The sequence below is a fragment of the Pomacea canaliculata genome, linkage group LG3 (assembly GCF_003073045.1).
Source record: "Pomacea canaliculata isolate SZHN2017 linkage group LG3, ASM307304v1, whole genome shotgun sequence".
Lineage (NCBI taxonomy): Eukaryota > Metazoa > Mollusca > Gastropoda > Architaenioglossa > Ampullariidae > Pomacea > Pomacea canaliculata.
In genome coordinates, this window is record NC_037592.1 from 17,047,145 (window position 1) to 17,062,532 (window position 15,388).

At 38.2% G+C, this 15,388-nt stretch overlaps 1 protein-coding gene across 1 annotated transcript in view; it reads right to left on the minus strand.

Annotated features, from left to right (window-relative positions):
- LOC112558986 (lipoxygenase homology domain-containing protein 1-like) overlaps positions 1-15,388 on the minus strand; it is a 57,265-nt gene that overhangs the window by 7,237 nt on the left and 34,640 nt on the right. The window contains 28 exon segments of the mRNA XM_025229775.1: positions 91-321; positions 743-875; positions 1,244-1,330; positions 1,527-1,687; positions 1,955-2,092; positions 2,095-2,143; positions 2,569-2,774; positions 3,633-3,795; positions 4,101-4,310; positions 4,623-4,777; positions 4,965-5,126; positions 5,868-5,871; positions 6,154-6,270; positions 6,571-6,749; positions 7,094-7,278; positions 7,486-7,594; positions 8,513-8,617; positions 9,031-9,185; positions 9,899-10,032; positions 10,414-10,553; positions 10,784-11,120; positions 11,317-11,403; positions 11,664-11,824; positions 12,348-12,540; positions 12,947-13,140; positions 14,056-14,129; positions 14,427-14,584; positions 14,961-15,115. Coding sequence (XP_025085560.1) covers positions 91-321; positions 743-875; positions 1,244-1,330; positions 1,527-1,687; positions 1,955-2,092; positions 2,095-2,143; positions 2,569-2,774; positions 3,633-3,795; positions 4,101-4,310; positions 4,623-4,777; positions 4,965-5,126; positions 5,868-5,871; positions 6,154-6,270; positions 6,571-6,749; positions 7,094-7,278; positions 7,486-7,594; positions 8,513-8,617; positions 9,031-9,185; positions 9,899-10,032; positions 10,414-10,553; positions 10,784-11,120; positions 11,317-11,403; positions 11,664-11,824; positions 12,348-12,540; positions 12,947-13,140; positions 14,056-14,129; positions 14,427-14,584; positions 14,961-15,115 — 4,182 coding nt within the window.

Genomic DNA, 15,388 nt, shown 5'->3' on the forward strand with positions numbered 1-15,388 from the left:
ATACTCTTCAAGCTTTCAATGAAAGTATAGTATCCTGAGCTATGAATTTTTGTTGTGTGCCAGCTTGGGATGTTTCTTTTCACCTCTCACCTTTGTTATCATGCCAGACCCGAAGCTTGCTTAGCTCCCCTAGGCTGAGAATGCCAGTGACTGTGAACACATCCAGCTGATTTGTGGAAAATGGGCTTTTGTTTGAATCTGAGTTTTTCAGATGAATTTCATCAGAGTCACCATTAACCCCAAACAGAATAATGTACACGTTGGCATCTGTGCCAGCTCCACGTATGTCTGAGGTCTTGACACTGATCTTATAGTCTGTCTCTGAAAAAAAAGAACATTTCACGGTGTGTATAGGTTTTAACACATGCAGAGAGTTTCAGATAAAGAGCTATTAGTAAATATCTGGGAAATATATTGATTAGTAAATATATATGAAAAAAGTTGTTTGGTAAAATTTTGAAAAAGTTCTTTACAATATCTTTAACTCATTCAATATGGGAGTATGGATACAACTGAGCTGTAGCTATGAAGATGTTTGCATTTGCAGGTACAAATTGTATAGGATGAGTTAAAATTGTAAAATTATCTACGACAATTACTGTTTCTATATTTATTTCTAGGATCTGTTAACATACATGAGGAAGAATTGAGTGTAAGATTTTGTTAGCATTTACTTTGATTTGAAGCTGATTTGGAGGTGATGAGGAATACGTGCAGTTATTATTATTGTAAGTTTACTTACTGTCAATAACAGACTTTCCACGCTCAATGGCAGGCAGATCAACAGACATCTTGGCTCCCTCTTTGCCTTTGCCAAGCCAGTTATCATACTTAAATACTGACAGCGTGCCTGTGTCCATGTTACGGAGTTCAATCTGCACATTTAATTCATTGACAATGACTATAGCTTCAGGGATATGTTCACACCTATGTTCTGTTAAATATTTTAAAAATAATCTAATTTTTATAATTTCCTTCCAAATTTAGATTTTGATCATAATTCTTAAGCCCATGAATGTCTATCCAGCAGCAGTTGTCTCTTGCCACAAAGAACATCACACTCACTCCTAACAGAAATGAGATTTTCCAAAGCTGCTCTCTTTAATCTAAATGTGTAAATACATGATACACAAAGTTTTTTTTAAAATTTACATCTCATGTCAATGATTGACTTACAATCTGATGGTCAGACCACAATATTAATGATTTGGAATGGTAATTTGCAAACAAAAGAAGAGCTCACTTTTTCTAGATACCAGTTCTTGCGACTTCCTTTAGCATCGACAGCAACACGGATCTTTTTAAGTGGAGCAACATCATCAATTTCCATCTGTAAAAAAAAAAGGTAACATAATGTTAATTACATAGATAAAACATAAAGAAATAAAAGTTAATTCCATAAATAAAACAGTCACTATGCTGAACCGTGATTCATGCACAAACAATTATAATAACTTTTGAATCACCAAAGAGCATCCTTCTGAAATCCAAGATGCTTCAGAATTTTAAAAAATCTTCCTATTTACCTTGATTGTGTCTGTATGAGCTCGCTCAAATCTGTCTTCATTTTTTTCTAGTTCAATGGGTGATGATGTTCCCTTGGTGCCAAAGACAGTCATAAAGATCTTGGAATCTGTTCCTGCCTCTGGTACGTCTCCAGTGGTAACAGTCACCTCATATGGTATCACTATCACCAGGAAATGTGTACATCTAAATATTAATATATTACACACTATTGAACCCAAAGATATAAAAGTTGGAGCTATTTCATTTGATGTTCATTTGATTACATGCATATGTCTTTAGGATTTTTCTCCTGTTGTTTGCTCTCTCCTAAATTTTTCTGCAAGAAACAAGCATTTGCTGGAAAAATAACTGGTGAAGTTTTAAACACTACCACTGCTTTGTTAAAAGGATAGGATGGGACATGCAGTGAAAAGAAGCAAAGACTTACTTGGTCTGTAGGACATAATTGTACTAGTGCCATCATCCACATTCAAAACGCAAGAGGTATGACCATTAGCACGGTCACGGGCCAACCACTGACGGCACTCAAAATGATAGTGTCGACCTTTGGTGGGCATATCTACATCAACTCCTTTAAAAACCAGCCAGTGCCAGGGGCTTCGCCATCATGGCCAATCTGCAAGTCAAGTGGGCAATCCTCACATATAGTGACAAGGATAATTTAAAAAATCTGAAGTTTATATCTCTTGATGAATCAACAAAACAAATCCCTGCTGACTTTTTTTTGGCAAACAGTGTTTTTCATGTATGGGATGGAAACAGTTGATGCACTCTGCCATGATCAGCTGTTTTACACATATCACTAACATTAACCTGATTTATATGACATTATAACGGCTTGTGCTTCCTGAATGTCTTGCCTTATAGCTATGTTTTAAAATTTAATCACTGCAGCTATCTCAATGACTCACATTGTATTGACATACAGGTCTGAAAGAAAAATAAGTCAGCTTACTATACCAATCCCATTAACTGCTTTCTAATGTAACCTTACGATCTCACAATCTCAAGTGAGAAAGAAATGAAAGAAAGTTTAATTACTTCAACTTTCTTGATCTCCCCCACATCCAGTGCCTCAAGCGAGAATATTTCGGTGGAGCCTGGCTCAAACCTATCCTTTTGTGCAAGCTCCAGGAAAAGGCGGCCGGTGTGCAGCTTTTTGGGTCCATGGATCTTGATCCACACATTACTGCTAGTGCCATTGTCATCCCCATCACCTGTTGTCACTTTGATGGTGTAGGGGATAGCTGTAGACAATACAAATCTCATTGTATTACACAGAAAGTTAATGTTGTGCTATTACTTATACAATATACATTCTTTGGATAGTACAAAGAGGGTCCCTGAAGACCATATAAAAGTGTTATAGACAAGCTGGCAGTAGGTTATGGTGACTGATATCATGTCATAAATCACCTGACAATCATTACGGTGACTGGTGTCCAGTATTGTTGTCTATACACTACAAATTTTAAAAAGTTAGATTTGTAGCACTCTAGTAGTGTACTAAGTTATGTCTTTGTTTGTAGAGGGTAGGGGTTGAACAGCTCCCAGTACTGTTCTTTTCTCATGTAATAGCCAGCCTTGAACTGCCCACCCGCGGCTACTGGCAACTAGAACTATTGTTGCACTGTAAGTTACCAAGTTGCCTGAGTCACTTGGGGAGACCAGGGCCAGACAGGGCGGGGTGGGGGTGACCACAGGGGCTGAAAAGGTTGTGACGAGCCATGGAAAAGAGGGTGGATGGTTCTGAAATGTTCGACAGAAGAAAGAATAAGTAGTGTAGCTTTACAGATGAGAGAGGCTTTTTGATTTTGGAAGTGAGAGTGGAGAGATGGCAAGCCAGCCGCCGAGTTAGACCCTGAAAAAATCGACGGTGATGCGGCAATGTTGATCTTTGTTGTGTTCTTGTACGACTGGCCCACCCCTACATAGCCATCAGAGACTGACGTGTTGGTTACACATTAATCTGTAAATTATTCTTTTTATGTCCTTGTAAAATAAGAATAAACTTTTTTCCATCAATTTTGTGCTTACAGTTAAATACTAGACTAAAAATGGACTCACAGTAAAAGTAGAGCATGAAATCAGTGCACAGTACTTACTGGGGCCAGCTGCAATATCTTCCTGAGATTGAGTCAGCTGCTTCTTTGTCAAGCGCGGACTTTTGGAGAATGGATCAGAGCTGCGTGCTGACTGAAGACTGGTGACTGAGCCATACTTAGTGGATCTGACTGTGCCTGTGCTTGACATCTCTCCATCATAGCCCTGTCCATGCCATAGACACATATACACGGTATATGTGCACTACTTCTGTCTGTGGCCTTTGTCATTCCAGAGATAAGCTCTCTCTTCTAATCTTCCTCATCAGCAAACATTACATGAATAATTTTTTTCACAAGTTTCTCCAATGTAAGGAGACAGTACTTCTCATTCTCTTTACTCAGGCACATCTTTAAAATTTTCAAGAAATTTTACAAACTGGTGAGAATATGCCTGTAGTAACAAGGGAAGAAAAGCACGTCCAGCAAAATCAGTTTTGCCTGACCTAACCTTCGACATAGTGACCTCACCTTGACATAGAGTGACCTCTCTATCTTTCCATCATCCTTGTTCTTGGCTAGCCAACGCTCACAGTGGAAGATGTCTTTATGCTGAGTACTTGAATCTGTTATTTCCACTCGGTCTAAGAACCAGGCTGGGTTGAACATAGCATTGTCATGCCTGATCTTCACTTTGTACAGCTTGCCAAGGTCCACTGCCTCAAGTGGGAATCGATCCATCTTATTTAGAGTAAAAAATCAGCAAATAAATAACAGAAGATGTGCCAGCTGACAATGAAGAATAAATACTTTCCTTTGGATGCTTGACAAATTTTAGCAAAATCTTCACCAGTTAACTCAACGCCAAAGCCTTTCAAACTGAAATTCAGTTAGAAAAAAAAGCAAAATAGCAGTTCTGATTAAGAGTACTTACTGCTTTGTTATTCTGGCTACATGCTACACGGTATATTTACTGTGCATTAATAAACTGACTCCAAGTGCTCACAACTATTTTAACTAGCTTGAGATTAATAGCTAGTGAGCACCACTCACCCTGCCACGCTCAAACTTGTCCTTGTTGGTCTCCGACTTGTGAAGCTTCCTCTCCCCTGAGTCTCCCTTGTCTCCGAAAATGGTGATGAAAACGTTGGCATCAGTTCCTCCTCCAGACACATCACCAGTAAACACCTCCACTACATAAGTCTTTGCTGCAAACAGAGTATGAAGGTCAGGCTTTTCAACAGAAACACTGTCAGATTTTCATAATAAGCCCTGGTACTGATATACATCCTGCTATGTTTGACACAAACACATTACTTAAAAAAGTTAAATCTTTAATCAAAAGACTATTCTGTATCCCTGCTTCCACATCTCTTGTGAAGAATACATACATACCCTTTAACTTGTCTTGGATTTTGAGTTCCTGGGTTTTGACTTGACCATCCTTACTGATGATCTCTTTTGTAGCTTTCTCTGGCAACAGCTCCCGCTCAATGGCACCATCCTCTTCATCCCTAGCCAGCCAACGCCTACAAGGAACACGTAGGTTACAGAACCCTGCAACACAGTATACACTTATGTATAATATATATGTATCCACACATATTTCCATACACACATGAATATTATATATACACACACATGTGACAGACAAAGGTCAAAGACACCATTAACTGGAGGAAGAAGAGAGAAAAGACATGTTGAGGGAAACAATTTTAAAGATGGGTAACAGAGAGACACAAGAAATGATACAAAGAGACACAGTACAGGAGATACAGTGGTAGGCAACAGACACACAGATAAAGAAAGCTACAAAGATAGGTGTCACAGAGATATAAAGTTAGGTGATAAAGCATGACTGGAGGAAAGAGAAGGGTACAGAACTAAAGAAGTTAGAAAGACCGAGGAAGTGATGAAGAGAGGTGACATTTTATTCACTGTAACAATCTTGATCACATGAATAGTGTCTCTATATTATAAACTAATCATGTTGCATCAAGATGTAATACATAACAGAGAGTGCATCTCTGTATCACACAACAAATTACATTGTAACAAATTAGAAGGGCAAAAGGAAAATACTGTACCTGAATCTTTTATTCCCCAATTCAGAGCAAGCATTAGTAGAAAGCAGAACACAAGAATCAATACTGGTTAGGCAGAGTTCAAAACAGAAATACATCTAATATTAGAAAACAAAATTCAAATTCAAATCCAGATCAACTCATATTTTTTCATTAGAGTGCTCAGCTGCTACATATAAAATTGTGAGGATGCATCTCTCTGTGTATGTCTGACAAAACTGTATTAGAAATTGACATTGCCAACACAGGCTTATTGCAGAAACAGTAAATTTCAGTAAGAAGAAGAAGAATTCATGTACTAGATTTGAAATAATGAACACTCATTTAAACACACCTGTTATTACAGAAACTCGAGCACAAGTTACAGTTTAGTAGTTGAAAGAGGTTAGTTAACTGTTTTCAAATCAAAAGTGGTTATTTGAAATACGATTGTGGCATGGGTAGATGTATGTTAGCAGACAAATAGTGCTAAGATCATAATAAACCTTCATGTCACATACCTTCCCAGTATCATGCAGTCTCCGTACTTCCACTTTGTCTAAATGCCACCCAGCACCTAAACCAGTACCATCATGCCCAACACGAATCTTCTCAATCTTATCGCCAACATCCTCCAGCTGCACAATTGATGATGACCAATGAAAAGTACATCAATGCACAGACGTTAAAGTATAGCATTTGACTACATCACAAATTATGACCACAAATATGATGATCCTACATATACTTTCAGTTTTCTTTTTGTTTGCTGTTAATACCTAAATATCTTTGCTACTGTATAAACACATATTCAAAATTCTAGGAAACTGGACATTAGGATGAGCGACACCAGATAGCAATAACCTCTGCCCTAAGGAAAATGACAGATGGATAGTATGGTACAGCTATTTAACAGTTGTATACTTTCCACATCCTACCTCAATAACAAACTTATCCATAGCACCACGTTTAAAGTGCTCTTTTCGCTCTCTCTTGCTATGACACAAAGATTTCTTCTGTGTGGCCTCTTCCTTGCCGTAGAGGACAACATAGACATCTGCATCAGTAGATGCTCCAGAGACATCACTTGTGTAAGTTGTGATCTCATAAGGAATGCCTGTGAAAAATGTAAGCCTCATTACCATTTATTTTTTAATGCACTCGAGACATCACCTTTTCCCCTTTAGAAATTTATTTTTAGGGAGCATAAATTTAGTTTAGACCTTCTGCATCATGTCTGACCATCCTGCACAGGCAGAACCTAAGGTAATATATATTGACTTACACTATCCTTACTTGAAAATACAACACATAGCAAGTATAGGTGCTTAGTGAATAAAATACAGTTCATGATAATTATTTAGATAACTGTCTTCAACGTGAGAGAAAGAATCTGAAGGAACAGGGTAAAAGAACAAAGAAAAAAAAAGATCTTGTAATCATTGTCAAGAAAGAACTCACAGGGCTTGTACTGTGCTGTCTCTAGCTCTTGTGGAACAAGATCTCTTTCTATCTCCCCATCATCTTTTGACTCGGACAACCAGCGTTTGCAAGGAAAGAACCATGTACGGCCTAGTGAGGGGCAGTCAATCTCCACATTGTCCAAAAACCAGGCTGCTCCACCTCCTGAGTTGTCGTGGCCAACCCTGTTACATCCATCACCATTCAACACCTGACCATTGAATCACTAAGCACTAAGGGTAAATACCCCGACATGTTTTGATGATCCTTAGAGGGAAATAGTTCCCATGTAAAAACAAGCTGACATTCACTCAAAACAAGCTCGAAACTTAAAACAAGCAGAAAGATATATACCACTATTGTCTTACACATGTGCTCTGCTTCTAGTTCACCTGATTTTTTTTAGTTCTCCAATGTTTACAGTCTCCAATATGAACTCATCCATCTGATTCCTCTCAAATTTGTTCTTGTTTGTCCGAGATGACTTGAGGAACATTTTACCTGAAAAATTAATCATTATTATCCATTTAGGATTCAGTACAAACTGTCCATGCTGTGTTTTAATTTCTTTGCTGGCACCTGTCCTAGCTTTAAACCCTGTGGCTTAAACAGCGATGCAGCCTGTTTGCAGATTTTTCTGGATTTTTTCAGATTGCAATTAATTTTTCTATGAGCGCCATGTTAATATGTTAACTATTAATGTTGTTACCTTGTTAACTGTTCACATTTTAAAATCAAAGCTACATACAACTGAAGCATTCAGATCAGTTGCTGAAGCATACACCCTCATCTTACTGAAAGCGAGACTATATGCCTACGATGCAGCTTTCAAGTTCAGTGGGTGTGGCTTATATGCAGGTGTGCTCAATAAATCAAAATTTATGGTAATGTGTGTTGAGTACACTATGGATACAACATAAGCATGCGGTGAGGACAACTGTAAGTAACTTACAGATTTATAGACAGCTTGATGAGCTTCTTCTAAATTTGGATTTAATACTGTCCTCTGAGTATCTATACTGGTACTCTGAGTATTTGAGGACACTACTTTCAGTACCTAATTTGAAGGACCGCTCTTGAAAATGGACTTAAGCAAATGTAAACATTCAATCTTACTACCTACACATGAATGCCTGTCTGATTTTCAATGTCCGATGGTAGCTGCTAAAAAAAAAAAAATGGTAGAAGAAAATTACTTTCACCATTCCTCTAGGGGGAGGCAGCAGTCGCCTGTATCCCATGAACACAAGTTAAACTTTTCAATATGAAGTGTTCACCCTTCACCAAATGCTTGATAGCATGCACGATGGTCAGATTTATGGAGATTTGCTAATCCATTCCCCCTATTTACCTGTGCTGTCCTTTTCCCATACATAATTATGAAGACATTTGCCCTATTTGCCTGTGCTGTGTATTTACCTGTGCTGTCCTTGTCACCATACAGAATGATGAAGACATTTGCATCTGTCCCTGCTCCCCACACATCTCCTGTTGTGACCTTCACATAGTATGTCGTCATGACAGCTATTGAACATTACAAAAACAAACATTACAAAATAATTACATTTCAGCAAGAATAAAATCACACCACATTTCTAACATTAACATTGAATTTACACATTTCTTAATTATGATAATCATTTCAGAATGTATTGAGTTCATGTATATGTGCATAAGTGTGTGTGTATGTTTTGATTAGTAAGACAATTTTTTTCTGCAAATGTCTACTCATTCTTTTACTAATCACAGGTACTCCAAATTTATCATTTCTATAACATGACTTGGAATTCCACAAAATTTTCTTGTCATTTGCTACAATGAAACTATTAAACTAGTGGCCATAAGATCTATTGCTTTCATATTGAGTGACATTAAAAGAAAAGAAAGTATAAAGTTTACATTTTTTACCTTTGCTGCAAAACACTTTTGAGTTTTACCTTTGATTTCCAATGCTATTTCATTTCTCAGAGCAGCAGATGAATCTTTGCGAGAAAGTTTCCGTTTGAGAGACATATCTACAGGCACCAGTTCACGTGAGATCTGCCCATCATCTTTGTCAGTTGCAAGCCACCGCTGGCAGGGGAAGAGGTAACTGGAAGAGACAATGTACAACAATCAGTGAATGGCTATCATCAACTAAAAAAACTCCGATGGAGTCAAGCTGGATGTCTGCAGACCTCAGTACATTGCTATTGCATCAAATCTTAAAACACCTAGGACGTCAGTTCAATGATTATCTGAGGTGCAATTACAACTTTCCATGATCTGCAGTGATGCATGTCTTTGCCTCATCAGACATGTACTTTGTTGCAGCTACTTTTTCTTAGCAGTCATTACCATAAGATCTAAAAGGAGTGATCTCTTATTAAAGTTGTAAAGTGGACAACTGATCGAGGTCTCTAAGGTTTCGACAAGGCACAGAAAGATGCATATTGCAGTGACAATTTGCTGACAAATTATGCTGCATCTCAACACTGAAAACATTGCAAAAGCTTTGTGATTCGCCACTTACTGTAAAAAAAAAATTGTAAAAACATTGAACACACCTCTAAGGTCTAAGTGAAATACATTTTTTCAAATAATTGCTATTGCTGTAAAATCTTAAACTTGTACAACTCACTTCAAACTGAAGGGACAAGTAAATCTGGGAATTAAGAGAAATTAATCAGCCAGATCACTGCTTCTTGGACAAAAAGAATCAGTGAAAATCAAAATCAAAATATGAACAAGAGAAAATGTTCTAAGGGAAACATGAGTAAGGTCCACATTCTCTCAGAACTTCCAAGTCCAAGAAGCTGTATGTACCTCTTTTTTCGTCTGGCATCTTCTATTTCCACTCTGTCCAAAAACCAGGCTCCACCCATTCCTTTGTTGTCATGGCGAATCTTGACTTTGGTCAGTTTGCCCAAGTCCACAGCTTTCACAATGAATACATCCTCCTGTGAACAGCCAGTGAGACTTTTAGTGACCACTAGTACCATCTGTATTAAGGAGTGATTGAGGAGATTCACAAGTGCAATACTAATTACAGAACTTATTACCTTTCATTCTTATTACGCCTGAAATTATCTCTCTTACAATGTGCTGCAGAAAGACGAAGAAGGAAGCTTGATCCTAGATAAGCATATGCAAAGCCTTTGTAATTCAAATCAGATTTCGAAAAATAAAGTTCCCTCTGAAATGGCTTTAATTAAAAAAGCACATAAAGTTGTCATGTTCTCTCTAAGGGAAAATCCAAAGATATAAAATAAACCGTCAAATATCTGAGATGAAGAAAGGTAGCTTTAGATTTAATAATGTTTAAAAAATAAAATGTCCACCTGGTTGCGTTCAAACTTATTAGTAAAATTTTTGGAGTCCTTTAGTTGCCTCTCCCCTGTATCTCCTCTATCACCATAGACAGTGATGAAAACATTGGCATCGGTACCAGCTCCATATTCATCTCCAGTGAACACATGGACTGCATATTCAACTCTGAAAAACACAAGAACCTGTGATCAGATCATTCCTTTTGAAAATAGGTTCTGTTAAATATTTTGAAGACAATTTTCACAATATCTTCTTTCTAGACATTAACTTATTTTGTTGCTTAGTAGCTTACTTTCCAAAGACTGAAAAGTTTATGAGACCGTTTTGTAAACCTAAAAACAATGTCTCATTTTATCACCATACTGTAAGTCTAATACCAACCTTCCAGAGCACCTTTCAGAGGTTGACCTCTCTCATCAGTTGGTGTAAATTCTCGAACAATCTGGCCATCACCTTCACCGCGAGCAAACCACTGACCAACAAAAAACCAGTAGTCTTCAGTGCCGCCGTCACTTTCATCTTCTTCAATGACAGCATCCAGTGTAGAGGATGATTTCTTGGCTTTGAGGCGCTGGCGACCAGGTGTTGAGGAGGGACTGGATAAATTAGATTCTTCATCATCTGAGCGATGGGAACTGAGTAAAGACTTACGTCGCTCAGCATCAGATTTCTTCTTCTTTAATCTCTTGCCTTCTGGCAGAGGTCGCTGTATAAGCACCTATTGAATACACCAAAAGATTCTTAAATTACAAACATATTGATGGATTTCATTTGAGCTAGCTATAATCTATTTCTGAAGCATGCAAACAAAAGACAGGTGGCATTCCTTATACTTTATAATACTGCAAAGTCATGAAGAAATTATCCAAATAAATACTGACAGCTCAACACTAGACATATTAAAATCACCTTACCTTATCTAAATGCCATCCAGAAAATCTTCCTGCACCATCATGTCCTATTCGAATCTTTTGAATCTGGCCAATATCTGCAGCTTCCACCTTAGGGCACATAATAATTGCAAATACACTTTAAACTTTATTGACTTATTCATCAAATCAAGTGGACAACAAGGTCAGTACTGAGAGAGATGGAGGTGAATACTAAGCACCTGAAAAACTAACAACATGAATTCTGACAATGAGGGCTGCAGGTTATTAAGAAAAGCAAACCTGCTCCTCCCCTTTAGCACTGCAATGCTGCTATATTTTATTCACCCTCTACTTTTGATAATGACCATTTTGTGCTGAAGTGGTCGTACCTTGAACTTGTCAACAGCTGCCCTTTCAAAGTTGTCTGTCTTGTTGTGAAGCTTCACTTCTTCAGTCTTGCCCTTCTCTCCATATATCTGTAGGAAAACATTGGAGTTGGTTCCTGCACCTTTCAAATCACTGGTCCAAACAGTCACCTCATATGGTATGGCTGCACACAGGGAAGTGTTCCACAGACAATAACACAGGGCTGCCCAGGTGTGCCACACTTCCCCACTGTCACAGTTGTTCAGGTGTAAAAGATGACAGGAATTAAAGTGGGTCTATGTTATGTTATCATCCTATTTCTAAAGGGTGTGATTCACTCTTCAGCACAGCTCTGATCAGTGGCAGCTTCTCTTCAAGCTCAGGACCTACTACCTGTATAAGACTATGCTTTTAAAGGGTGATAAAGGGCATTTGTTTCTGGGTGAGAAACATGGGAAAGGGAAGCAAATCTTGTGTAACGTTACAGATGTCTTTTCCCATCACTAAGCCACCTGCTTCAGCTCATGTCTAACACTGTATAAATAAGACTTCTACATAAAAGGCTATGGCACTAAAATATAAAAGATCAATGAGTGCTTAATGACTCTCATGTAACACATATACTTAATGTACAGCAAACCACAGCATAAACATGCTCACACATTCCTCTTCATTCATAAATACTTTTCATGCTTAAAGCTGCTTACTTTTTTGTCGCTTTTCTTGAGATGTCGGTTCGATTTCAACTTCTGTCTGTCGATCACCCTCACTGTCTGAAAGCCAGCGGTGACAAGCAAAGCGGTAGTGCTCCCCTAGAGATGGAACGTCGATGCGGACCTCATCCAAAAACCAGGCAGCGCCAGGCTTGCTGTTGTCATGACCAATCCTAATCTTCTTGATCTGAAAGCATTTAATACTTCACGTGTGTCACCCGTACCTTCTCATTACTGCTGGGCATAGTCTCAGATAGCAATCAACCAGCCACCTGTCTTCAGGCATATTAATGTAAAAGTAATTAATCTCAAGTGATGGAAAACAAATTTTCTGTACCTCTTCTGAGATACTTTTTGTAACACTTGGTTGCTCCCACTCAAACATTCTTATAATTATTTTTTCTATCCCTACCCACCCATCTTCTTGTGTTTGATTTTCATGTTTTCTTCCTTGTCTTATGGATGTTCAGCAAAGTTTTTGGATGATGGTTATATTAAAAAAACTTAGCCAAATTTGGTTAAAAGTTCATCTATATTTGTCTGGTTAAGAAAAGCCTTTAACCACTTTCCTCTTTTTCACTGCTATTTATTACCTTGCCGATGTCTGTAGTTTCCAATTTAAATACATCTGTGCGGCCTCTTTCAAATTTGTTGGTGTTAGACTCTGAGAAGCGAAGTTTCATCGAATCAGTGTCACCCTTTGTACCAAACATCTTGATGAAGACATTGGCATCTGTTCCAGCTCCTCGCACATCACCAGTCTTTACATGCACATGGTATGTTGTGGCTGAAAAGCATCGCATTAGAGAAAAAGCTATACTCCTCATCAGTCACAACTGATTTTCAATTATTCTCTCTTATCAAGAAGGACAATTTTGGATACAAGTGCAAGTGAGTCATTCTTCTGCTGCCAACAATCTTTCTGAACAAAACTGGGCATCTTGGCATTTGCTACTACTGGGTATGATAACACAATATCTTGTTATATATACACATGTACTAAGTTATGTCTTTGTTTGTAGAGGGTAGGGGTCAAACAGCTACCAGGACTGTCCCTTTCTCATGCTGGCTGCATAAGTAATAGCCAGCCTTGAACTGCCTACTCATGGCTACTGAACCTATTGTTACACCAGAAGTTACCAAGTTGCCTAAGCCACTTGGGGAGGCCATGACCAGACAGGACGGGGTGGGGGTGACCATGCCGCCATGGGGCAGGGAAAGTTTGTGAGGAGACCATGGGAAAAAGGAAGAGGCATGGTTCTGGAACATTCGACAGGGATAGGATAAGTAGTGTAGCTTTACAGTTAAGGGGGGCTTTTTGATTTTGGAAGTGAGATGGCAGGCCAGCCGCCGAGCGAAACTCGGAATAAAATCTACAGTTATGTAGCAATTCCATCTTTGCTGTGTTCTTGTACGACTGGCTCATCCCGACATAGCCATCAGGGACTGAGGTGTTGGTTATGCACACTAAAAATAAGCTTTTCGCGAAAAAAAACAAAACAAGAGTGTAAGAACTCTATGGCAAAAAAAGTGTACAACACTCAAAATCATTAAAAAGCAGGACTTTTAAGTTCACTAAGGCCTTTTGAGAACGAGTCTTGTTCTAACTTGAGGTAGGTTTTGAAAACATGAAAAGAACCTGAAATGCTACTATCAAAAAAAAAAAGCGTGATTTGCATCCTGTATACTTCGATTTACGTACTGCTGAGCATCTGGCCTCCTCCTGCTGTTATCTCCCTTTCAATCTGTCCATCGTCTTCATCTTCTGCCAACCACCTGTGTTAAAAAAAAAATTAAATTAGTGGAAAATAAAGTAGACAGAGTTTTCATGGATGAAAGTAAGAATATCTAAAACTTAAACATTACAAACTTAAAACACTGGCTTTCAAATGATGCTGGGATAAATTTATATCAGACTGTTGATTGGCTCAAATGATTTTTGCTGCAGCTATCTTGTTTATCAGGGAATGTAGCCAAAATGCCTGTTTTGACATTGACATCAATGATGCTCTACTACCTTAAAGTTTTATTTACATCATAAATAGAAAATACATTGAGAAACACATTTCTTACCTGTTGCATTCAAAAACAGTGTCATATTTGGCCTCCTGTGGGTGTCTGACCACTACTTTGTCTAAAAACCAGCCAGCACCTGCTCCACGACCATCATGTCCGATACGAATCTTCTGCAGCTTCATCAAGTTCACTGCTTCCAAATCAAATTCATCCATCTGCACAATATGAGAGAGCGAAATGTCTGAATATACTGAAATTGGATGTGCTAGAAAGAACATGCATTCTTGTATTAATACATAGCACCTAGGGTAACGAAATGTAATAGGGTAATAGATGTACTACTATAGCCAAAGCAGACAGTACATTAGGTCATGCTTATGGTAGTGGATATCAGGGGATAAAGTGTTCATTTACATAAGATTTCTATCCAAAGTGAGCCAATTATAAGTGACACCTAAGTGTTATTCCAAAAACAGAATTTGTAACATGTACCAATACAACACCTACCACTTTTCATGTAATACCTTCACACCTTACACTGTGTTTGGCACACATGAGTTGTACAAAGATAAAGGGAAAAAAGTTACGAACTTGTCCTCTCTCAAATTTGTTCTTGCTGGTTTTGGAGTTCTTAAGGAAGCGCACGCCTGTGTCTCCAAGGTCACCAAATATGTTAATGTAGACATTAGCATCGGTTCCTGCAGATGACTTCTTGCCTGTGTACACCTCAACCTTGTACACCAATACTGCAACCCCAACAGGAGTTATTCTGATTATCTAGCATACAATCTTCACTTAAAAATCAGCAAAAGAAACAATGATAATGTTGCTTCATCATATTTATCTACCAGCATTCTCCAGCATTATAATATACCTATTATGTAAACTTTGCAAAAAAGTGATGCCTAGGTACTTGAATTGTTCTTACGGGTCTTTCTGGACCATGCCTTAGTTTCCTACTGACACATCGTCAGCAAAGATTGATGAAATCACTTTTGCTGAAGTTCAGTCCATGTAGT